The sequence below is a fragment of the Podarcis tiliguerta genome (genome assembly GCF_965153285.1).
Source record: "Podarcis tiliguerta genome assembly, chromosome: 13".
Taxonomy (NCBI): Eukaryota; Metazoa; Chordata; class Lepidosauria; order Squamata; family Lacertidae; genus Podarcis; species Podarcis tiliguerta.
This window is the reverse complement of record NC_139546.1, coordinates 50,642,288-50,666,623: the sequence shown is the minus strand read 5'-3', so window position 1 is coordinate 50,666,623 and position 24,336 is coordinate 50,642,288. Positions and strand designations below refer to the sequence as shown.

Below are 24,336 nucleotides of genomic sequence, written 5' to 3'. Positions count from 1 at the left end.
CCGGTCCACTGTCCCTCGGACCTTGTGGGGGGCCAGACTGTATTTTGGGGGGGGGGGAGTGAACGAATTCTTATGCCCCACAAATCACCCAGAGATGCATTTTAAATAAAAGCACACATTTTACTCATGTAGAAACACCAGGCAGGCCCCACAGATAACCCAGAGATGCATTTTTAATAAAAGGACATACAGTGGTGTCTCGCAAGATGAAAAGAATCCGTTCCGCCAGTCTCTTCGTCTTGCGGTTTTTTTCGTCTTGCGAAGCAAGCCCATTAGCGGATTAGCGCTATTAGCGGTTTAGCAGCTATTAGCGGCTATTAAAGGCTTAAGGGATTAGCGGATTAGCTGCTAAAAGGCTATTAGCGGCTATTAAAGGTTTAAGGGATTAGCGGATTAGCTGCTAAAAGGCTATTAGCGGCTCAGATCAGCTGATAAGCGGCTTAGATCAGCTGTTAGGCGGCTTAGCCATCAGCTGTCAAGCGGCTTAGCGAACAGCTGTTAAGCGGCTTAGGGGCTTGGGGAAAAGGGGGGGAGGGGGGAAAAAACCCAGGAATCGCAAGACATTTTCGTCTTGCGAAGCAAGCCCATAGCAAATTCGTTTTGCGAAGAACCTCCAAAACGGAAAACCCTTTCGTCTAGCGGGTTTTCCGTCTTGCGAGGCATTCGTCTTGCGGGGCACCACTGTATTCTATTCATGTAAAAACAGGCAGGCCCCACAAATAACCCAGAGAAACACGCTGATTCCCGGACCATCCACGGGCCAGATTTAGAAGGCGATTGGGCCAGATCCGGGCCTTAGTTTGCCTACCCCTGGTGTCGGGTCTTGCTTTTTGCGTTGTTATTATTGATGAGATTTATACGCCGCCCTTCATCCAAAGACCGCAGGGCGGCTTACGGCCTAGACACTGAAAACGGAGGCACCAAATACATACCATAACAGTGGAAACAAGCAGTCGCCGCTTCCCCCGTAAACCCATTGGCTGATTCCACCTTGTGTCTCTTCCTCCTCGCTCTTCGCAGGAAGCACGTCGATCCTGAGCTGCCGCCCGGTCAAGGCGGACCCGCAAGGCGGCAACGGCGGAGGTGGCGGCGGCGTGGGTGGCGGCGGGGGCGGCAGTGGGGGGTACCACGAGCCCGAGGAGAACAGCTCCCACGGGCGCGAGGATCTTCAGCGCGTCTTGCTGTCCCCCACGTTGCGCTACGCCGGATTGGAGCCTTTTGCCACCAAAGTGCAGTACGTATCCCACGGGGTGTGTGGGTGTGTGCTGTTACCGGGACCTTCGGTGATCCTGGCCGAGGAGCTTTGGGGGGGGGGCAGTGTGGCGCAGTGGTTAGAGCAGCGCTTCTCAAACCCAGGTCCGACAGCTGTTGTCGGACTACAACTCCCATCATCCCTGGCTGCTGGTCCTGCCTGCTTAAGGGTGATGGGAGTTGTAGTCCGACAGCAGCTGGGGGACCTGGGTTTGAGAAAGGTTGGTGCTGAGAGTGTTTGACCCTAGGAGCTGGGAGATCAGGGTTCGGATCCCGCCGCTCAGTTTGGGGGGGGCTTCTTATTTCCTCTCCAACTCAAAGAAGCAGACCGTTTGGCAGCAGGTGAGAGAGCAAGCAGGGGGACCGTCCAGGTGATACTGTTCATCTGGATTGAAAAGCAGGGAAACAAATTCTCAAAATCCAAGAGCTTAGAGATCTCCCCCCCCCACTCCCTCCCCCCCCAAAACCCCTGGTAACTTGAAGACAGTTGACAGGATCAGGCCAATTTCAAGGGGCCAGGTGACCCTCACCTGTCTCGCCCTGACCTGGCCACTGTGATCCACATGACAGTCACCTCCAGCCTTGATTATCGTAACTGCTCTACGTGGGGCTGCCCTTGAGACTGACCCAGAAACTCCAGCGGGTGCAGAATGCCGCGGCGAGACTCCTTAGGAGATCCTCAACGTGGGATCACATTCACCCAGTGCTTTACCAGTTGCACTGGCTCCCGGTGGAGTACAGGATCAGGTTTAAGGTGCTGGTTTTGACCTTTAAAGCCCTATGTGGCCTAGGACCCACGTACCTACAGGACCGCCTCTCCTGGTATGCCCCAAGGAGGACCTTAAGGTCCACAAATGAGAACATTTTGGAGGTCCCAGGTGGTTAGATTGGTCACAACTAGGGCCAGGGCCTTTTCAGCACTGGCCCCAACTCGGTGGAATGCTCTGTCCCAAGAGACTAGGGCCCTGCGGGACTTGACATCTTTCCGCAGGGCCTGCAAGATGAAGCTGTTCCACCAGGCCTTTGGCCAAGGCACAGCCTGACCCCCCCTCCTTTGGTAATCCTCGCAGATCTCTAGCCCAATGGTTGCCATCAATTTGATTCTGAATTGATTTTAAAATGAACTGATTTTAGAATGCTGTGTTACTTTTACTGTTGTTAGCCGCTCTGAGCCCGGCTTCAGCTGGGGAGGGCAGGATATAAATAAATTATTATTATTATTATTATTATTATTATTATTATTATTATTATTAAATAAATTATTATTATTATTATTATTGGGATGCGTGGTCGATCGCGTGGTCGGCGGTTCGAATCCCCGCGGCGGGGTGCGCTCCCATCGTTCGATCCCAGCTCCTGCCAACCTAGCAGTTGGAAAGCACTCCCGGGTGCAAGTAGATAAATAGGGACCGCTTACCAGCGGGAAGGTAAACGGCGTTCCGTATGCTGCGCTGGCTCGCCAGATGCAGCTTGTCACACTGGCCACGTGACCCGGAAGTGTCTGCGGACAGCGCTGGCCCCCGGCCTATAGAGTGAGATGAGCGCACAACCCTAGAGTCTGGCAAGACTGGCCCAAACGGGCAGGGGTACCTTTACCTTATTATTATTATTATTATTATTATTATTATTATTATTAGGTCTCCTGCTAACCTCACGGCCCCCTGATTCTGTCCGCCTTCTCTCCCGCAGATTCAAAGACCCAAAGTCCCACCGGCAGCACTCGGCCCAGGTGGCCTTCCAGGTGTGCGTCCGCCCCGGGTCCTACAAAGTCTGCGCCCAGTCGCTGGCGGCCCCCGAGCCCCTGGACCCCCGCTTCAGCAGCGCCGACATCGAGTGGGTCACCAAGGAGAAAGGTGCTACCGTCCTCTACGGGCTCCTCGTCCGCGTGGAATGAGGACCGCTCCCCGCCCAGGAGAGCTGACGAAGACGACGCCACGGCGGGGAGGAGCGGCGGGGGTAGCGGCTGTTGCCAAAAAACAAAACCCCCGACCCCCTGCTACGCACAGACTGGGGGGGGGGGGGACGACGGCGACAGCTACGGCGATCGACAGGCACAAGAGACCGCCCCCCCTCTCTCAGTGGGGCGGAGGATGGCGTCGCCCCCCTGTGGCCACAGACGGCTGCTGCTTCTACCCCCCTAATTTTTTCCTTTTTTTGCACAGAGACAAGCTAAACTTGGGGGGGTTGGGGAGTGTTGAGTTGAGCCTTGTATTTAAGAGCATGAGGGGAGGGGGTTTTTGGGGGTAAGCGGGGCAGGGGGATTAGCTGCCACAAAAGGACTTTTGCAGATTTTGGGGTGTGGGGGCTCTTTCTGGAACGCCCAGGGGTTTCGATACCGACAAAATTCACCCTTTTCCTCCCCCCCTTCCAAACTCTCCCTCCCCTGCAGTGTTGAGTCTGTTCATTGGGAAAGGATAGGAAGTGGGGGGGGGGTTGGGGGGTTATATTGGCCCCCTCTCTTTTTCTTCGACGGCTGCATTGCGACAGGATCAGACATTTCAGGAGGGGGGCGTGAAGGGGGCAGAGAGTAGGGTTGACCCAGTCGCTGCCCCCTCCCTGGAAGAGGAAGTAGAGGTGCAGATTCGCACTCGCCCCCGAAGCGTGGGTCTCTCTGCTCCTTAGTACGCGTGCGTGTTTTTAATGGGGGTCCTTCTTTTTCGTCCTCCCCACCACCCCCCTCTTTCTTCAGCCTTCTGCACCAACTCTGTGTACCGCCCCAAAGAAGGTCGTGGAATAAGGTGTGGAATGGTGTGTGTGTGTGTGTGTTTAATTAACGCAGCCTGTGAACAAGCACTTACCCCGTGGAAGGTTTCAAGGGTGGGTTCCGGGGGGAAGAGACACGGATTTATCAAATTTCACGCCTGGCTTCTCGAACTCAGCACCCGTACCACGACTTCCCTCCGGCTATTCCCACCTAAGAGAAGAGACACGGATTTATCAAATTTCACACCCAGCTTCTCGAACTCACCACCCATACCACGATTTCTCTCCAGAGAAGACTCCGGTGGTTCCTTCTCTCTTCTGGCCCCCCTGTTCCCCGTACAACAAGCACATCGCCCCCCCAAATTAAATTTCCTTGCTCTTTTTATCCTGAAGGAGCCTAACACTCACTTCTCAAGTGTGTGTTAACACCCATTTTTCCTTCTCAAGCCTATTATTCCCCCCTCCTCTCCCTTCCCTTATTTATTTAAAACCTTGTGTTGGTTGTCAAATTAAAATTTAAAAAAAAATGTGAATTTTCTTGAGGGGCAAAAGGGTACATGGCTTTTAATGCCCACCCCGCCCCCCTTTGATTTATATATATTTTAAATGGTATTTATGCTGCTTTTTCACTTTATTTGTTGGAAAATGACATGCATTGGGGTGTTTTTTGTTTTTTTTACCTCTGTAAAAAAACTTCGTTTCCCTTTTTTTTTTTTTTTGAACAAAAGTTTCAAAGGTTGTACAGTGCGTTTCTCCCCAACTTCCTTGCAAGGGTTTATAAACCAGGATTCAGCTGGTTCAGTGTCTGTGTCTCTTTTTCCTACAACCTAAGAACAGCCTTGGGACGTGGGTGGCGCTGTGGGTTAAACCACAGAGCCTAGGGCTTGCCAATCAGAAGGTCGGCGGTTCGAATCCCCGCAATGGGGTGAGCTCCCGTTGCTCGGTCCCTGCTCCTGCCAACCTAGCAGTTCGAAAGCACACCAGTGCAAGTAGATAAATAGATACCGCTCTGGCGGGAAGGGAAATGGCGTTTCTGTGTGCTGCTCTGATTCGCCAGAAGTGGTTTAGTCATGCTGGCCACATGACCTGGAAGCTGGATGCCAGCTCCCTCGGCCAATAAAGCGAGATGAGCGCCGCAACCCCAGAGTCGGCCACGACTGGACCTAACAGTCAGGGGTCCCAGCAGCCTACTCAGTCCAGCATCCCCTTCTCAAAGTGGCCAAGCAGATGCCTCATTGGGAAACCTGCACGCAGGATTCGAACACAAGATTCCCCCTCCCCGCCTGCAGTTTCCAGCAACTCGTACCCAGACGCATTGCCGCCTTCAACTGCGGCAGGAGAGCACAGCCACCGATAGCCCTCTCCTCCTCCAGGAATTTGTCCGATCCTCTTTTAAAAACACCCAAGCTGGCCTCCTGTGGCAGGGAGTTCCGCAGTTCCTGGATGAGCAAGTACGTCTTCCTCCTTTTCCTAAATCTTCCACTCTTCAGCTTCATGGGAGGTCCACGATTTCCTGTGTTACGAGGAAAACTTTCCCTTTGCCATGCTTAGTTTTACAAGCTTCTATCGTGTTGTCCCTTAAACTAAAAGGTCCCAAATTCCGCAAACTTTGCACGGGAGTCGTCGAAATACGTTATTTGGGGGGTGGCACCCTGTTTTCCGGGAGCTGCAGAAGATCGTGCTTGTAACGAAGGACGGAAGGGTGGGGTGACCCCCTTCTGCTCTTTCCCCATCCGCCACTGGGGCGGCAAGAGCTTGGAAGCAGCATCCGAAAGCTGCCTTGCATCCCAGCACAGACTGGCAGCATCTTCTCACTAACCCTAACCCGGGGCTTGGACCTGGGACCTTCTGTACGCCACCCGAGCCACAGGCCTTCCCCATGATTTGCAGGAAGGTATGAACATCTCCATGGTGGGACGTGGGTGGCGCTGTGGGTTAAACCACAGAGCCTAGGGCTTGCCGATCAGAAGGTCGGCGGTTCGAATCCCCTCGACGGGGTGAGCTCCCGTTGCTCGGTCCCTGTTCCTGCCAACCTAGCAGTTCGAAAGCACACCAGTGCAAGTAGATAAATAGGTACCACTGTGGCGTGAAGGTTCGCCAGAAGCGGCTTAGTCATGCTGGCCACATGACCCGGAAGCTGTACGCCGGCTCCCTCGGCCAGTAAAGCGATACGAGCGCCACAACCCCAGAGTCGTACGTGACTGGACCTAATGGTCAGGGGTCCCTTTACGGAAATCTCCATAGGCACTGAGCCTGTGTCACTCCTTGCCACTTGGCGGCCCGACTCTGGCTGCAGGGAGACTTTGCGAGTGGGCGTGGCGGAAAAGCACATTTCCTTCCTTAATAAATCATTGCATGCCACCCCCAATCTGAGTGGCACAAGGTTTAGGGGAGTTCCAGGCATGCTTACCCAAGGTTTGTGGTTGCTTTTGGGAAACAAGTCACAGCGGAGACTTGCAGTGTCTTTGGGGTAGATGGTTTCTTTACACAAGTACAGAACTTGAGCCTAAAAATGGGGTTCACAGCTTAATCCAGGCTTCCTCAACCACGACCCTCCATATGTTTTTGGCCTACAACTCCCATGATCCCTAGCTAGCAGGACCAGTGGTCAGGGATGATGGGAATTGTAGTCTCCAAACATCTGGAGAGCCAGGTTTGCCTAGGCCTGCCTTAAATTCATTTTTAGTGTCTTCTGCATAGAAATGTAGAAAATCAAATCAAACATTGTGAAGCCCCTTGCATTGGAGAAGGGAAATCACAGAAGCGCAGGTATGACGGGTCTCCAGATTCGAACCCAGCAAAGGTTTTCTATCTGCAACTCCAGCGAAGCTGAGGACATATCTTATTGCTTGAAAAGAAAAAAAATCGGGCTTATTTTATTTATCTTTTTCACATATCATAAACATAATTTAAAATCATTGTCATTTTCTGGCGAAAAACACAATAGCAGCCCAGTCCCGGACTCCTGAGTCCGTCTCTCAGTTGGGGGAGAGCGGGCAGCCCAGTCCCGGACTCCTGGGTCCCCCTCTCAGTTGGGGGAGAGCGGGGATCCCTTTCCCGGACTCCTGGGTCCCCCTCTCAGTTGGGGGAGAGCGGGGATCCCTTTCCCGGACTCCTGGGTCCCCCTCTCAGTTGGCGGAGAGTAGGAATCCCTTTCCGGACTCCTGGGTCCCCTTCAGCCAGTCGGGGGGGTGGAGCCTGCCCGGACTCCTGAGTCCCCGGCGGGGGGCGGGGCGGGGCGGGGCGGAGCGGCTGTGACCCGGAAGAGGAAGCCGCGCGGGGTGTTGGCGTCGCCTCTCCCGGACTGCTTCTCCTCCTTCGCTGCGGCCTCCGAGGAGCCTCTTTCTCCGCCTTGGGTCCCGGGCGCCCCGGGCAGCCGGAGAGGCCGCCATGCCGGCGCTGCTGGAGAGGCCGAAGCTGAGCTCGGCCATGGCCCGCGCCTTGCACCGGCACGTCATGGTGGAGAGAGAGAGGAAGCGGCAGGGTGAGAGAGAGACGGGGGAAGGGGGGTTATTTGCATGCATTTGCATGTACTTACATTTGTAGTTGTATTTGCATGTATTCGCATTTGCATTTGTAGTAGCATTTGCATGCATTCGCATTTGTAGTTTCATTTGCATGCATATACATATATTCGCATTTGCATCTGTAGTTTCATTTGCATGCATTTGCATTTGAGTTTGTATCCCACCTCCTGCAAGGTGCTCCAGGCGGCGCCCAATCCCCGCAACCCCAACCCTGCCAGGTAGGCTAGGCTGGGAGGAGGCAGCGGCCGACCCCCAGTGACCTGCTGGGGGCAAATCCCAGGATTGTAGAGTTAGAGGGAACCCCAGGGGTCATCCAGCCCAACCCCCTGCAATGCGGGAATCCTAACTGAAACTTCCAAGACCTTCCAACCTCTGCTTAAAAACCTCCAAGGAAGAAGAGCCCAGCATCATCCCAGAGAGATGCTGTCAAACGCCTCTTACTGTCAGAAAGCTCTTCCTGAAGTTTAGTCCCAATCTCCTTCCTTGCAACTTTCATCTACAGAGCAGGAGAAAATAAGATTGCTCCGTCTTCCATGCCCTTCAGAGATTTGAAGATGGCTGTCAGATCTCCTCCTCCCAGTCCCCTCTTTTCCAGGCTCAACATACCCAGTTCCCTCAACCGTTCCTCATAAGGCTTGTTTTCCAGACCTTTGACAATCTTGGTCACACGCTCTCCACACCTTCCAGCTTGCCAATATCCTTCTTAAATTGTGGTGCCCAGAACGGGACACTGTCTTCCAGGCGTGGTCTGACCAAGACAGAATAGAGCGGGACTATTCCTTCCCTTGGGACGTGGGTGGCGCTGGGGGTTAAACCACAGAGCCTAGGACTTGCTGATCAGAAGGTTGGCGGTTTGAATCCCCTCGACGGGGTGAGCTCCCATTGCTCGGTCCCTGCTCCTGCCCACCTAGCAGTTCGAAAGCACACCAGTGCAAGTAGATAAATAGGTACCACTCTGGCAGGAAGGGAAATGGCGTTTCTGTGCGCTGCTCTGGTTCGCTAGAAGCGGCTTAGTCCTGCCGGCCACATGACCCGGAAGCTGTACGCCGGCTCCCTTGGCCAATAAAGCGAGATGAGCGCCGCAACCCCAGAGTCGGTCACGACTGGACCTAACGGTCAGGGGTACCTTTACCTTATTCCTTCCCTTGATCTGGACACTAGACTTCCATTGATGCAGCCTAGTATAAAGGCAAAGGTACCCCTGTCTGTACGGGCCAGTCTTGACAGACTCTAGGGTTGTGCGCCCATCTCACTCAAAGAGAGCGCTGTCCGAAGACACTTCCGGGTCACGTGGCCAGCGTGACATCGCTGCTCTGGCGAGCCAGAGCCACACACGGAAACGCCGTTTACCTTCCCGCTAATAAGCGGTCCCTATTTATCTACTTGCACCCGAGAGTGCTTTCGAACTGCTAGGTTGGCAGGCGCTGGGACCAAAGAACAGGAGCGCACCCCGCCGCGGGGATTCGAACCGCGACCTTGCGATCAGCAAGCCCTAGGCGCTGAGGCTTTAACCCACAGCGCCACCCGTGTCCCCTGCAGCCTAGTATAGCATTGGCCTTTTTTGCTGCTGCATCACATTGTGGGCTCACATTCAGCTTGTGGTCCACCAAGATCCCTAGATCCTTTTCACAAGGATTACTGGCAAGCCAAGTGTCCGCTATCCTATATTTGTGCAACTGGTTTTTCCTGCCTAAGTAGTGCAGAACCTGAACAAGTCTTGAACTGAGTTGAAGCTCCATGGAAGTTGCATTTCGGGAAGGTAATTCCTCCCTCTTTAGGGAAGCTTTTAATGTTTAATAGATTATTGTGTTTTAATACTTTGTTGGAAGCCACCCAGAGTGGCTGGGGAAACCCAGCCAGATGGGCGGGGTATAAATTATTATTATTATTACTATTATTATTATTCCTTTCCCCCTCATCCTGCAGAGGAGGAAGAAGTCGACAAGATGATGGAGCAAAAGATGAAGGAGGAACAAGAGAGGCGTCGGAAGAAGGAGATGGAAGAGCGGATGTCCCTGGAGGAGACAAAGGAGCAGGTCAGTGGGGCGGCCCTGTGTTTTGGGAGGCCTCCGTCCCTGGAGACATCTTAGAATCATAGAGTTGGAAGAGACCCCAAGGGCCATCGAGTCCAACCCCCTGCCAAGCAGGAAACACCATCAGAGCACTCCTGACATATGGTTGTCACGCCTCTGCTTAAAGACCTCCAAAGAAGGAGACTCCACCACACTCCTTGGCAGCAAATTCCACTGTCAAACAGCTCTTACTGTCAGGAAGTTCTTCCTCATGTTTAGGTGGAATCTTCTTTCTTGTAGTTTGGATCCATTGCTCCGTGTCCGCTTCTCTGGAGCAGCAGAAAACAACCTTTCTCCCTCCTCTATGTGACATCCTTTTATATATTTGAACATGGCTATCATATCACCCCTTAACCTCCTCTTCTCCCAGGCTAAACATGCCCAGCTCCCTTAGCCGTTCCTCATAAGGCATCGTTTCCAGGCCTTTGACCATTTTGGTTGCCCTCCTCTGGACACGTTCCAGTTTGTCAGTGTCTTGGCTCACCTCCGACCCCTTTTCCACCCGCAGATCATGAAGCTGGAAGAGAAACTGCTTGCCCTTCAGGAGGAGAAGCACCAGCTTTTCCTTCAGCTGAAAAAAGTGCTTCACGAGGAGGAGAAACGACGGCGCAAGGAGCAAAGGTAATAATAATAATAATAATAATTTATTATTTGTACCCTGCCCATCTGGCTGGGCTTCCCCAGCCACTCTGGGCGGCTTCCAACAAAATATTAAAATACAGTAATGCATCAAACATTAAAAGCTTCCCTAAACAGGGCTGCCTTCAGATGTCTTCTAAAAGTCAGGTAGTTGTTTATTTCCTTGACATCTGGTGGGAGGGCGCCACCACCGAGAAGGCCCTCTGCCTGGTTCCCTGTAACTTGGCCTCTCGCAGGGAGGGAACCGCCAGAAGGCCCCCGGAGCTGGATCTCAGTGTCCAGGCTGAACTATGGAGGTGGAGACGCTCCTTCAGGTCTACTGGGCCTTTGAGGCCGTTTAGGGCTTTCAAGGTCAGCACCAACACTTTGAATTGTGCTCGGAAACGTACTGGTTGGCGGGATCACAAGCGTCCAGCGATGCACGCTGGGCCAGAGGGGAGAATCCTAACTGTGTGTTTAAGTTTGTGGGTTCTGAACTGGCTGTGACCGAGCAGGAGCCTCGTGGAGATGTTGAGCCAGTGTTTGGCTGCTGTGAAAAAGGCAAATTCCGTGCTTAGGAGTTATTAGGCAAGGAATTGAAAATAAAACTGCCCGTAGCCTCCTCTGTGGTGTGGGCATGCTTGGAATGCTGGTCTCCACATATGGCTGGGCGATGTTATGTTGCTTTGGCTGTACACAGTGGTACCTCAGGTTACATACGCTTCAGGTTACATACGTTTCAGGTTACAGACTCTGCTAACCCAGAAATAGTACCTCGAATTAAGAACTTTGCTTCAGGATGAGAACAGAAATCGCGCGGCAGTGGCAGGAGGCCCCATTAGCTAAAGTGGTGCTTCAGGTTAAGAACCATTTCAGGTTAAGAACGGACCTCCGGAATGAATTAAGTACTTAACCCGAGGTACCACTGTATTTGATTTTCTTCAGATTGTTTTATTTATGTTTTATTGATTTAATATGCTGTAAACCAGGGGTCAGCAACCTGTGGTCCGGGGCCATAAGCCGTCCGTGGGGGTTGTTTAAACGGCCCACTAGCCTACTGAACCAAGCCACTCGTTCAGCGAGTCCTTGCGCGCTGCGCTAAACCAGCGCAGCGCAGAGCAGGGACTCAGTTGACGCGATCCAGCCCATGGAGCAATCTCCGCGGGAATGATCTCACCCAGGCGAGGTAATCCTTGCCGACCCCTGCTGTAAACCGCTTTGAGGTTTTTCTTTAAAATATAAAGTGATATAGAAATTAAAAGAATAAAATAATTACCATCCAAAAGCGGTTTGAAGTCCATATCATGATACAATCGTACCTCGGAATTTGAACGCCTTGCGACTCAAACATTTTGGCTCCTGAATGCCACAAACCCAGAAGTGAGTGTTCCGGTTTGCAAACGTTCTTTGGAACCCGGACGTCCGACGCGGGTTCTGCAACTTCTGATTGGCTGCCGGAGCTTCCTGCAGCCAATCGGAAGCCACGCCTTGGTTCCTGAACGTTTTGGAAGTCGGAACGGACTTCAGGAACGGATTCCGTTCGACTTCTGAGGTACGACTGTATCAGCTTCGTAATTTCTGACCTGGCAATATTTTGTGAATTGTGTGTGTGCGGTACGCAAAAATCACAATGTGTGGGAAAGCTTGAAGGCAGCCGACGACTGCCTTGTGCAAAAGGGGCAGCGAATGGCAAAGATCAAGTTTCTTTCTGAGTTGGGTTTCTTCACCGCCATTATTGCAGGCGATTTATTGACCTCCTTCCTCCTGTCCACAGCGACATGACGACGCTGACGGCAGCCGCTTACCAGCAAGGAATGGCCGTCCATGCGGGGGCTCACATCCTCAACATGCAAGGTGCGTTTCTTTTTGGCCGCGTCGGCGGCGCATTGAGAGGATTCGCGTAGAGTTCGGCCACGGATCAGGCAGGTGTGCTTTCCCCACCTGAAGTCACCTTGCGCTGAATCGGGTCGCCAGTCTCCACCTGCGGTCCAGTTTTAGCGAGAGATGTCAGGAATCGAACCCAGGACATCCCATGTGTAAAGCCTCTGAGGTGCCTCCCTTGTTAGGATTGCAGGTATGGGAGAGGGGAGAGCGAAGGAAAGAGAAGACTTTTTAAAAAAAATAATTTTTATTAAGTTTTCCATTTCAACAATCCAATCAGATCACATTACACTTTCCTAATTATACATCTCATATAGTCCAAATATTCTGCCAAATTATAAGTTTTTGTTGGGGCTTCCCATGCCTCAATTTCAGTGGGGCTCCAATCATCTTACGTTTCTACTGCCTTGAGTTTCCAATAGTTCCTTCTTTAAATCTTCCTGTTGTTATCATTGCCTCCTTCATGGCCTCTGAGTTGTTTCCACAGGCGAGTTGAAGCGAGCAGTAATATGCTTCTGTGTGAAGTTTGTACGACTCTCCTTTTCTTTTTGCAGCTGATAAGTCTGTCGTTCGCAATATGTCCTCACACGCTGGTGTTTATGCCAAATCAATCCAAAAGTCCTTCTCTGGTGGCGGACGCCATCTTCACTCAGTTCCGATGACATAAAATCTAGGCGTTTGCTCATTCATTTTCTCAGACAGGTAGCATCAAACATTAGTCTCTCAGGGGAGATTTGCCAATTCAGGCTTGAAGTACAGATATGATAACAAATTAAGAGTTCGTCTCCCCCATGACTGTTTATCTCTGTCCCATAATGGCGGATCCCAATTAAATAGTGAGTCACATCACCCTTCCGGAGAGTCTGTTATCGGAGGAAAGAGTAGACTTCACCCTCCACCCCTTTGGGAAGGAGTTTTCTCGCCCTTTGGAGGGGTTGATGTCAATGATTCCTTCCCTTTCTCCGCAGGGAGCCCTGGAGGCCATAACCGGGCCGGCACCTTGATATCTGCCGATCGGGCCAAGCAGATGTTTGGACCGCCAGTGATCACAGTGAGTGCCTCCCCCCCCCAGTTGTTCTGGGAAAGACCAGATCTCTTTGTTCAACAATGAAGTCATAGTATTCCTCAAAGGATTTATTACCGTATTTTTTTGCTCTATAAGACTCACTTTTTCCCTCCTAAAAAGCAAGGGGAAATGTGTGTGCGTCTTATGGAGCGAATGCAGGCTGCGCAGCTATCGCTGAAGCCAGAGCAGCAAGAGGGATTGCTGCTTTCACTGCGCAGCGATCCCTCTTGCTGTTCTGGCTTCTGGGATTCAGAATATTTTTTTCTTGTTTTCCTCCTCCAAAAACTAGGTGCATCTTATGGCCTGGTGCATCTTATGGTGCGAAAAATACGGTGATTTATATGGCAATAGGGGCATGTTGCTTAATCAGCAGAAACCTCCTAAGCAGTTCGCAAAATGCAATGTGAAATATTCGTTTGAAAAACTGGTAATATAAAACAGGCATGTCCAACTCCCAAGAGCAGGGGGTCAGCAAACTTTTTCAGCAGGGGGCCGGTCCACTGTCCCTCAGACCTTGTGGAGCGGCAGACTATATTTTTTTTTTGGGGGGGGGGGGAGTGAATGAATTCCTATGCCTCACAAATAACCCAGAGATGCATTTTAAATAAAAGGACACATTCTACTCATGTAAAAACACGCTAGTTCCTGGATCGTCCGCGGGCCGGATTGAGAAGGCGATTGGGCCGGATCTGGCCCCTGGGCCTTAGTTTGCCTACTCATGTCCAAGAGACTGTGATCTACTCCCACTATATAAAAAAAACTGGCAGTGATCTACCCATTGGATTGACCATTGTGGAGCTTTTTTTTGGGGGGGGGGGGTGATCAACCAGGATCACACGATCGACCAGGAAAGCCCCGCAACTGACTAGTTGCACATGCCTGATATATAAAGCCAAATTGATGTAAGATTTATCAGAGTAGAAGTAAAAGCCATGCGTCTAAAACAAATGATACGTAATAAAAATCGCACGTTAAAATGCCACGTCAAGGCAGGCCTGCCTAAGTGAGCGAGAACCGTGCAAGGGCTGAGCACAGTTTTCTTTTCCCCCTAGGAAGTGGTTATATTTTGCTTTTCATGAGCAAACGTTCTCCTCCAAATGTTCCCTCACAAGATGGCGGACGGTGGCAGCGCTGCCTTTTCGTGGTGGTTGTTATTTAAATTTATATCCTGCCCTCGATCCCAAGGACCGCAGACCCGTTTACAGCATAAAACCACATAACATGATAAACTAGGGTTGCCGTGTTTAAAAAAGTGAAAATCCGGACACAAAAGTTGTTGAGCTTGGGAGGAAGTTGTTGTTTTTTTGGCAAAACCTCAACAAAAATTGTCGTTTTGGAGCTATTTTTAAGGGAGATTGGCACAAACAACACTGCCGACCTGGGTTGCCATTTAAGGGAAATCGGCACAAACAACACTGCCGACCTGGGTTGCCATGCCATGCGATTTCTCCAGATATTTTTTCCGATTTCCTCCCGGATGCTTCCGACTGCAATATTCTGCGTATGGCCCCCCCTAGATACACAAGACGAAACGGTTCGTTCTTCCCTCACAAAATGGCTCCCCTTTCAAAATGGCGGGTGGCGGCAGCCCTGCCTTTGCTATTGCCTCTGTTATGATAGTTACTTATTCAACTGATATACCGCCCTTCCTTCCGAGCGCCACAGGCCCATTTACGGCAGGGAAACACAAAAATACGTCGCGTGGCAAATAAGACAAAGCGGTTAGTTGTGAGGAAGATTTGGTGCGCCTCGCGGCAACCCTAAGTGGCGTCTCTGTGCTTGCTTTGTCTCCCCAGTCTCGCCACTTTGCCACGCAGCCGACTTTCCCCGCCAGCACGGCAGAGCACGGCCAGTACCAGGGCGGGCAGTCCGGGCACAGCCCTTATGCCGTGGGGCAGAGCCAGCACACGGTGCCCGTCAGCTACGCCAGCAGCCAGTCGATCCGAGGTGAGGATGGAGCCTGTGGGCGATCGGGTGCCATCCCTTTTCCTCCGTGGCCTGGGTGGCAGGGGCAGAGCAGGCCGGGCTTTCACCACCCTCTCTTTTCCCTTCCAGGGCCTTCTGCTTTCCCCACCATGCAGTACTTGCCGCAACAGCAGCCCGGCTACACAATCCACAGCCACTTCCCCACGGCTCAGCCTGGTAAGTCTGCAGAGTGGCTGGCAAATCTTAATAATAAGTCTGCAGTTGTTTAGTCGTGTCCGACTCTTCGTGACCCCATGGACCAGAGCACAGAGCATGCCGGGGGTTGGCAAATCCTATTATTATTAGTATTATTATTAATACTATTATTATTATTATTATTATTATTATTTATACGCCACCCATCTGGCTGGTTTTCCCCAGCCACTCTAGGCAGATTCCAACAAAATATTAAAATACAATAATTCATCAAACATTAAAAGCTTCCCTAAATAGGGCTGCCTTCAAATGTCTTCCAAAAGTCAGGTAATTGTTTATTTCCTTGACATCCGACTGGAGGGCGTTCCACAGGGCAGGTGCCACCACCGAGAAGGCCCTCTGCCTGGTTCCCTGTAACTTCACTTCTCCCAGGGAGTGAACCACCAGAAGGCCCTCGGAGCTGGACCTCAGTGTCCGGGCTGGACGATGGGGGTGGAGACGCTCCTTCAGGTCTACTGGGCCTTTGAGGCCATTTAGGGCTTTCAAGGTCAGCACCAACACTTTGAATTGTGCTTGGAAGCGTCCTGGGAGCCAATGTAGGCCTTTCAGGACTGGTGTTATATGGTCTCGGCGGCCGCTCCCAGTCCCCAGTCTGGCTGCCGCATTCTGGATTAGTTGTAGTTTCCGGGTCACCTTCAAAGGTAGCCCCACGTAGAGCGCATTGCAGTAGTCCAAGCAGGAGATAACTAGAGCATGCGCCACTCTGGCGAGACTGTCCGTGGGCAGGAAGGGTCTCATCCTGCGTACCAGATGGAGCTGGCAGACAGCTGCCCTGGACACAACTGATCTGCGCCTCCATGGACGTGAGATGGCAGGCGAGCTCTGCTGGGAGATGTCTGAAAAGGGAAGAGAAACCGCCCCCCGCTTCTTCCAAGTCCCTGTTCCTTTCCTTGCAAGGCTCACACTTAGCTCTTTCAACCTTCCCTTTCCAGGTTTCATTCCTCCCAGCACAGCCATCCCTCTGCAGAAACAACTGGAGCACGCAAACCAGCAGTCGGGATTTACCGATTCGGTGAGTTCACACCCGGAGCATCGCTCTCTGAAAATGTCCGTGCTCTTTTGTAGAGTTGGAAAGGGACCCCGGGGGTCACCAGCCCCCTGGAATGCAGGAATCTTCTGGCCCCAACGTGGGGCTCGAACTCGTGGCCACGAGATGAAGAACCCTATGCTCTTACCGACTGGGCTATCCCACAGAGATCTTACGAGATGGCTAACAATATTTTAAAAAACCAAACGGCAGTGGTACGTCATCAGGGAAGCAGCCGCAAACCTATGTAGTCAGTATGGGACCCGGGTGGCGCTGTGGGTTAAACCACAGAGCCTAGGACTTGCCGATCAGAAGGTGGGCGGTTCGAATCCCGGCAACGGAGTCCCTGCTCCTGTCAACCTAGCAGTTTGAAAGCACGAAGTGCAAGTAGATAAATAGGTACCGCTCTGGCGGGAAGGTAAACGGCGTTTCCGTGCGCTGCTCTGGTTTGCCAGAAGCGGCTTAGTCCTGCTGGCCACATGACCCGGAAGCTGTACGCCGGCTCCCTCGGCCAGTAAAGCGAGATGAGCGCCGCAAGCCCAGTCGTCCACAACTGGACCTAACGGTCCAGGGTCCCTTTCCCTTTCCTAGAACACAAGTGTCCAGGCAGAACGATGGAGGTGGAGACGCTCCTTCAGGTATACAGGACCACTCTGAAATACCTCTCTGAGGAGGATACGGGTCTCCAATAAAAAAATAAAGACCCTCATCTCCCAGAATCCTTTGTGGGAAAGCCATGACTGTACAAAAATGGCGTCGCAGCGGTGCGAATGCAGCCGTTCTTGACTGTTTCTAACTGCACAGAGGGGTAAATGTTAAGTTCGGACAGGAGCCTGGGAAGAACGTTTGCTTGCCGGGACTCGGCCGTGAAATAACCAGCACATGTGCAGAGTGCATTCCCTCTCACCTTGGGAGGTGGTCTAATTCCTCCGCTCTCTCTCCGAGACCAGGGAGAAGAGTTGGTGGAAGAAGATTGGAAGAAATTTAAAGACTGTCTACAGAAATATTGCAAAATTAATGAATGTTAGAATGATGTTGGATTGAGGTTCAGGGGTTTTTCGTAATAATGCTATGAAGGAATATGCAAAAATGGAATGTTAACAGGTGAAAATTTAAAGTTATAATATATTAAGATCAAGATAAGGATAAAGGTAAAGAGGGAAAGGATTTGCTGGATAAATAAATTGAACTGGAATACAAAGAGGGGAGGTGTGGGGAGGTCCGGGAAACAAGCAAATGAAAGATATGTTATGAAAGATTGAACTGTTTTTAATTGCTTTTTATTTTTGTATTTTTCATTTTTCTCTTTTTCTTTTTGTAAAGTTTTGGAAAATCTTAATAAAATATTATTTAAAAAAATAATAATTCCTCCACTCTCTCTTGTCCTTTCCTCTCCAGTCGACCCTACGCCCGATGCACCCCCAAGCCTTGCACCCGAACCAGGGCCTCCTACAAGCCCCCCAAATCCCTGTCCAGATGCAGACAGCTGCCAAGGTAAGCTCAGAACCTGAAGGCCCCTCTTTCTGCTTCTACTCCCCCTCTTCCCAGTGATTCCCAGTTACGCGGTTTTCCGTGCCCATAATGTGCTGTCATGGTTCCTCTTGCTTTCGGCCTGTTGTGAATTTTGCCTTCCTTTTCCCCGTCCCAGGTGGGGGCCTCTCCCACCGCCGTCGCGACGCCCAGCCCCTTCCCCTCCTGCTCTCTCCCGCTTGCTGATTTTTGGCCCCCCCACCCGCTTTCTCTCCCTTATAGCCCAGTTTGGCGTATACCCACCCGGCCCGCCCAGCCTCCCCCGGCAGCTTCTCCCACGGAACCGCCCCACAGCAACCCCACACAGTAAGTATCTCAATCCCAAGCCTTGTCGTACCACAGCAGTACCTCTGGGGGTTTTTTCAAAAAAAAATATTATTGGTTTTCACAGTTTTATAAACAAACAAATACACAAGACAAACAAACATAAATCGTAACCTTATTGAAAATTACACTTCCTCGATTCTCCTTGGTTGAATTTCATTGCATATCCTTTTAACGGTTTTCCAAATCACAATTTTTATGAAATTTAACTTAAACATTAACATCCTTAAATCTTCACATTATGGAATTAAACTTATTAATTCATCACTTAACATAAATAAAATCCTAAGCCAATTAAGTAACTGCAAGCTGTTTTCAGTTAATTTAACTTAACTAAATAATCATTAAATTTAATCCACTCTTCCCAATACTCCTCCTCCTTCTGGTCACGGACTCTTCCGGTTAGGTCGGATAGCAGTATCTCTGAGCGCATGCAGATGGTCTCTCCTCCCTAGTGAGCCTCTGGCCTCTACAGTCTGAGGTTGGGGTCATTCTGCAGATGGGGAGCCCCCACTGAGAAGGCCAGTCCCCAGCAGAACCACCGCCAACCAGACTTCGTGTCGGATGCCGCCAACTTAGGCGCATCAATTTATGCGGGGCTACTAGAATACAAGGGGGCGCGGGTGGCGCTGTGGGTTAAACCACAGAGCCTAGGGCTTGCCGGTCAGAAGGTTGGCGGTTTGAATCCCCGCGATGACGGGGTGAGCTCCCGTTGCTCGGTTCCAGCTCCTGCCAACCTAGCAGTTCAAAAGCACGTCAAAGTGCAAGTAGATAAATAGGTACCGCTCCAGCGGGAAGGTAAACAGCGTTTCCATGCGCTGCTCTGGTTCGCCAGAAGCGGCTTAGTCATGCTGGCCACATGACCCGGAAGCTGTACGCCGGCTCCCTCAGCCAATAAAGCGAGATGAGCACCACAACCCCAGAGTCGGTCACGACTGGACCTAATGGTCAGGGGTCCCTTTACCTTTACTAGAATACAACACTGCATTTGTTTTACAGTGGTGCCTTGGTTCTCAACTTAATCCATTCCAGAAGTCTGTTCCAAAACCAAAGCGTTCCAAAACCAAGGCGCGCTTTCCCATAGAAATGAATGCAAAACAGATTAATCCGTTCCAGACTTTGGAAAACAACCCCTAAGACAGCCATTTAACATGAATTTTGTTATCTAACGAGACCATGGATCCATAAAATGAAAGCAATAATCAATACACTGTACTATAAATAAGACAGTATTAATTACTTTTTTTTCTTACCTGCGCTGATGATAGTCATTGTTTGGATGGGGGTCTTTTATCAATTTCCGCAGCCACACAATCGATCAATCAAACTGGCTTCCACACAGTCACGAAAACAAATTAAACTAAAAAGCCTCAAAAACGCAAAATAAATAGCAAAAACGAAATGTTCAAAAACCAAGCTGCAGCTTCTGATTGGTGCAGGCGCTCCGGAAACAATAGCCAACAGCCGCATCGGCTGTTCAGCTTCCGAAAAATGTTCGAAAACCAGGACACTTCCAGGTTTTTTGAATTTGAGAACCAAGGTACCATTGTATTTTTTTTTTTTTTTAAATACAACTGTATTTCTGACTTTTCCTGGGGGAAAAGAGTTCAGACAATCTGTTCGCGATTTCAGGATTTTTACTCTGCCTTTCTATTAAAAAGATAAACCGATCAGACAAACACACCAGCACGAAACTACCGTAGGATTCTTGAGCCTAGTTTCGGTATGAAAAACAGCAGCAGAGGTTAAACAAACCGAAGCACAACATCGCCAAAGATGTGGGCAGTGTGGAAGGCCTGGCTGGCTTCCTTTTATTAAAAATAATCCGCGCACCTTAACAGGAGGGCAACCTTGTCGTGCTCAGTGTTTGGTACGGTCTGAACCCTTTGCTGCTTTGAACCGTTTCCGCGTAGACTGGAAGGTGGGTTGGGGAGGGAGAGAGAAACGGAGAGGTTAACAGTGCTGGCTGCTTGGCAAGGTTCCAGGGGAAGGGAGTTCCACAGGCCGGCACCAAGAATTCCTCCCTGCTATGCCCTTGGCTGGCTTGATTTAGCACACAGATGATAAACTCATGAAGGCACACTCGATCAGGCTGGGAGGAGGTGATCTTTAGGCCAGGGCAGGAGCACTGTGTCGTGCGCAAGAGGAATAAAAAGAGGAGACACTGACTGCCCACAGCCTGACCAGCACCCCAAGGGCCCTCCAGACACCTAATAATAAAAATAGTAAAAATAATAAAAATTTATTATTTATACCCCGCCCATCTAGCTGGGTTTACCCAGCCACTCTGGGTGGCTTCCAACAAAATACAGTGGTACCTCAGGTTACATATGCTTCAGGTTACATACGCTTCAGGTTACAGACTCCACTAACCCAGAAATAGTGCTTCAGGTTAAGAACTTTGCTTCAGGATAAGAACAGAAATTGGGCTCTAGCGGCGCAGCAGCAGCAGGAGGCCCCATTAGCTAAAGTGGTGCTTCAGGTTAAGAACAGTTTCAGGTTAAGAACGGACCTCTGGAACGAATTAAGTACTTAACCCGATTTACCGCTGTATTAAAATACAATAATTCATCAAGTATTAAAAGCTTCCCTAAACAGGGTTGCATTCAGATGTCTTCTAAAACTCAGATAGTTGTTTGTTTCCTTGACATGTTATGGGAGGGCGTTCCACAGGGCGGGCGCCACCACCGAAAAGGCCCTCTGCCTGGTTCCCTGCAACCTCACTTCTTGCAGGGAGGGAACCGCCAGAAGGCCCTCGGAGCTGGACCTCAGTGTCCGGGCTGAAAGATGGGGGTGGAGATTTTCCTTCAGGTCTACTGGGCCTTTTGAGGCCATTTAGGGCTTTCAAGGTCAGCACCAACACTTTGAATTGTGCTTGGAAATGTACTGGGAGTTTCCATCCAGCAGCCTGAAAACCGAAGGCGGTAACCCCCCATCTTGCTGCGGTTGAAGGCAGGCTGGTTGGAAAAGTGCAAGTTGAGTCCTAAGTGAGGACCCATTGGGCAATTCTAAGGCTTGGACCCTCCACGATTTCCACTTAGCGCTAGGAACCGAGCCCCTGCGTTAAGATGAGAGATTGCTGTACAACCTTCCGGTTCTGACCGTTAATTCATATACAGTGGTACCTTGGCTCTCAAACTTAATCCGTTCCGGAAGTCCGTTCCAAAACCAAGGGGCGCTTTCCCATAGAAAGTAATGCAAAACTGAATAATATGTTCTAGACTTTTAAAAACAACCCCTAAAACAGCAATTTAACATGAATTTTACTATCTAATGAGGCCATTGATCCGTAAGATGAAAGCAATAAACAATGTAAGGGGAAAGGGACCCCTGACCATTAGGTCCAGTCGTGGCCGACTCTGGGGTTGCGGCGCTCATCTCGCTTTATTGGCTGAGGGAGCCGGCGTACAGCTTCCGGGTCATGTGGCCAGCATGACTAAGCCGCTTCTGGCGAACCAGAGCAGCGCACAGAAACACCGTTTACCTTCCCGCCGGGGCGGTACCTATTTATCTACTTGCACTTTGACGTGCTTTCGAACTGCTAGGTTGGCAGAAGCAGGGACTGAGCAACGGGAGCTCACCCTGTCGCGGGGAATCGAACCACCGACCTTCCAATTGGCAAGCCGTAGGCTCTGTGGTTTAACCCACAGCGCCACCCACGTCCCTAAGAAACAATGTACTGTACTATAAAATAACAGTATTGTAATGATAATTTTTTAAAAAAAATTCTTACCTGCTCTGATATTCATTGTTTGGAGGGGGGGGGTTATCTATTTCCACAGTCACGCAATCAATCAATCAATCAATCAATCAGTAGACTGGGTTTCACACAGTCACCAAAACAAATTAACCGAAAAAGCCCCAAAAACAGAAATGCAAAACAAATAGCAAAAACAAAAGCACCAATCTTAATCTGTTCTGGAAGTCCATCTGACTTCCGAAATGTTCAAAAACGAAGGGGCAGTTTCTGATTGGTGCAGGCGCCCGGGAAACAATAGCCGACAGCCGCATCGGACGTTCAGCTTCCAAAAAACATTCAAAAACCGGAACGCTTCCTTCTGGGTTTTCGGTGTTTGGGAATCAAGGCGTTTTGACAACCAAGGTACCACTGTACATTGAAAACCTCTTTCCATTAACATCTCTTTCTCTCCCCTCTTGCAGTCTGGTTTCCAGGCCTCCCCGCAGCCAGCACCTCGGCACCCGTTCATCCAGCACCCGCAACAGGGCCAGCGCTTCTACCACAAGTGAGGCCCGTGCCCTGCTCTCTTGTTGCTTCGACATCCCTCCCTCAGCCCAAGTCCCAGCGCAAAGGAAGAAAATATACGTGGGATGTGTGTGGCTTTATTCTCCCCTTCTCTCTTCGCTGTAATTTGTGAAAACAGAGATTGCACTCTAAATAAAACTTTGTATAATTCAAGGAGCGTTCAACGGTGCGTCTGTTCCACCCCCCCCCTTACTATCTTGCCCCAATAACAGAAATTGGGAGACGCTGGCTAAACATTAGCAAGAACCTTTGGGCAGTAAGAGCTGACCGGAAGGTAGTGGACTCTCATTTGTATTTCTAAGTGGAGGTAGGGAAGGGAGCAGCGTGGTTTCCCTAAAATTAAGTGTATGCAAAGCAAGTAAATTTTGCACACATCACTCATAATTTAGTATGACACTTCTCCCGAGCTGGTGCCCATCACGTTCTGGACCGGATGTCTTGGCTAATGCCCGATGGGAGTTGTAGTCTAAACATGTGTGAAGGCCACCAGCTTAAAGAGTATAAACAGGCCGTTTTTGAACTTTGGGGCAGGTCAGTGGGAAAAGACCTAAAGGCTTGTTCAGCTGAATCCTGCCAGGAGCAAAGGGTCCAAAGTGCTTTCCTGTTGTCAGTCCGCCCTCCCTAGTCCCCCATTTCTAGGAAAAGCAGCTTTTTTTGTGTTTGCACCTGCAGTAGCTGTCGTTCACAGGTCAGGTTAAAAGCGAAATGTATGTAAACTTACTGCCCATTGTTCTAAGTGGCGCTACCAATGTTTTTCAGATGGCAGACGACCTACAGATTGTGTTTTCCACTCCTGCTTCTGTACATAAAACTGTCCTCCATTTTATACGGAGAGGCAAAAAGGCTGCTTTTCCCTGTGCCGGTTTCACTAATGGGCGTGGGGTACAAACAGCCACTGGCCTTTGGTTTGAGACATTTTGTCCGTTAAACACGCGGCAAAGACATTGGCCCCTCGCCAGTAAGGTTGAGCGTAACGTGACAAGTAATCTTTCTTTTCTCCCTACGCTCCACTCAGTTATTAACACGTAATGAGATCAGGAAATTTTAAATTTTCGGGGCTGGCTTCTGAGAACTGCCCTGTCGTCACAGTCATCAAAAACAAATATTCCAGGTAGTTTGTTGAACAAAAATTCTATGAAACTCTCAATGCAGGAGGGAAAACCTCACAGGTCAGGACAAAAAAAAGAGAGGCACATATCTTTATGAAACCTCCACATTTTTATACAGTGGTACCTCTGGTTGTGTTTGCAACATGAAAAGAACATGAAAAGAACGCAATCCGCAGTGGCGTTTCTGCGCACGTGCAGGTTGCGATTCTTCGCTTCTGTGCATGCGTGTGACGTCATTTTGCGCTTCTGCGCATGCGGTGAAACCCGGAAGTAACCCTTTCCGATACTTTCGAGTCGCCGCAGGACGTAACCTGAAAGAATGTAACATGAGGTATGACTGTACTGTAAAAAAGAAAAGAAAGAAAGAAGAGGAGGAGGAGTTTGGATTTGATATCCCGCTTTATCACTACGCGAAGGAGTCTCTGACATTCTCCTTTCCCTTCCTCCCCCACAACAAACACCCTGTGAGGTGAGTGGGGCTGAGAGACTTCAGAGAAGTGTGACTGGCCCAAGGTCACCCAGCAGCTGCACTTGGGAGGAGCAGGGAATCGAACCCAGTTCACCAGATTACGAGTCCACTGCTCTTAACCACTACACCACACTGGCTCTCAAAAAAACACACACACAGAACTGAAATTTAATTTAAAAATTTTTACACTCGCCCCCTCCTCTTTGCCTCTAGTACCTGTCCCTGCAGTGAGTGCATAGTCTTAAGCTTCCATGAGCTTCCTTTCTAGGGAATGTCGATCAGCTACTGGCCCCAGGAAGAGGCTGCTGCCCAGT

The 24,336-nt window shown here is 50.4% G+C and overlaps 2 protein-coding genes and 1 long non-coding RNA gene across 3 annotated transcripts in view; 2 read left to right on the top strand and 1 right to left on the bottom strand.

Moving 5' to 3' along the window:
- The window catches only part of NEURL4 (neuralized E3 ubiquitin protein ligase 4), a gene marked incomplete at its 5' end in the record, with an annotated part of 56,014 nt that extends 51,263 nt beyond the window's left edge, over positions 1-4,751 (top strand). The window contains 2 exons of the mRNA XM_083410026.1: positions 1,021-1,234; positions 2,941-4,751. Of these exons, the coding sequence (XP_083266152.1) occupies positions 1,021-1,234; positions 2,941-3,145 (419 nt within the window). The 3' untranslated portion in view covers positions 3,146-4,751. The remainder of the gene's footprint in view (positions 1-1,020; positions 1,235-2,940) is intronic.
- A 2,463-nt stretch (positions 4,752-7,214) lies between these two features.
- On the top strand, positions 7,215-22,595 carry GPS2 (G protein pathway suppressor 2). Its single transcript, XM_083410614.1, has 11 exons — positions 7,215-7,438; positions 9,408-9,517; positions 10,062-10,174; positions 11,946-12,025; positions 13,021-13,103; positions 14,915-15,065; positions 15,174-15,260; positions 16,232-16,311; positions 17,725-17,820; positions 18,079-18,162; positions 22,342-22,595. The coding sequence occupies exons 1-11, from the start codon at positions 7,345-7,347 to the stop codon at positions 22,426-22,428; spliced, it is 1,065 nt and encodes a 354-aa protein (XP_083266740.1). The 5' UTR covers positions 7,215-7,344; the 3' UTR covers positions 22,429-22,595.
- On the bottom strand, positions 14,392-14,907 carry LOC310663282. Its single transcript, XR_014504471.1, has 2 exons — positions 14,542-14,907; positions 14,392-14,496 (listed from the first exon to the last, which is right to left on the bottom strand). It is a non-coding gene; the product is annotated as an uncharacterized lncRNA (long non-coding RNA).
- Positions 22,596-24,336: the final 1,741 nt, after the last annotated feature.

Bases quoted from the DNA above. Each gene is read 5' to 3' on its own strand.
- GPS2 (XM_083410614.1), top strand. From the start codon at position 7,345: ATGCCGGCGCTGCTGGAGAGGCCGAAGCTGAGCTCGGCCATGGCCCGC. The intron at 13,104-14,914 runs GTGAGTGCCTCC...TTGTCTCCCCAG, and splicing joins TTGGACCGCCAGTGATCACA to TCTCGCCACTTTGCCACGCA. The intron at 18,163-22,341 runs GTAAGTATCTCA...CCCCTCTTGCAG, and splicing joins CCCCACAGCAACCCCACACA to TCTGGTTTCCAGGCCTCCCC.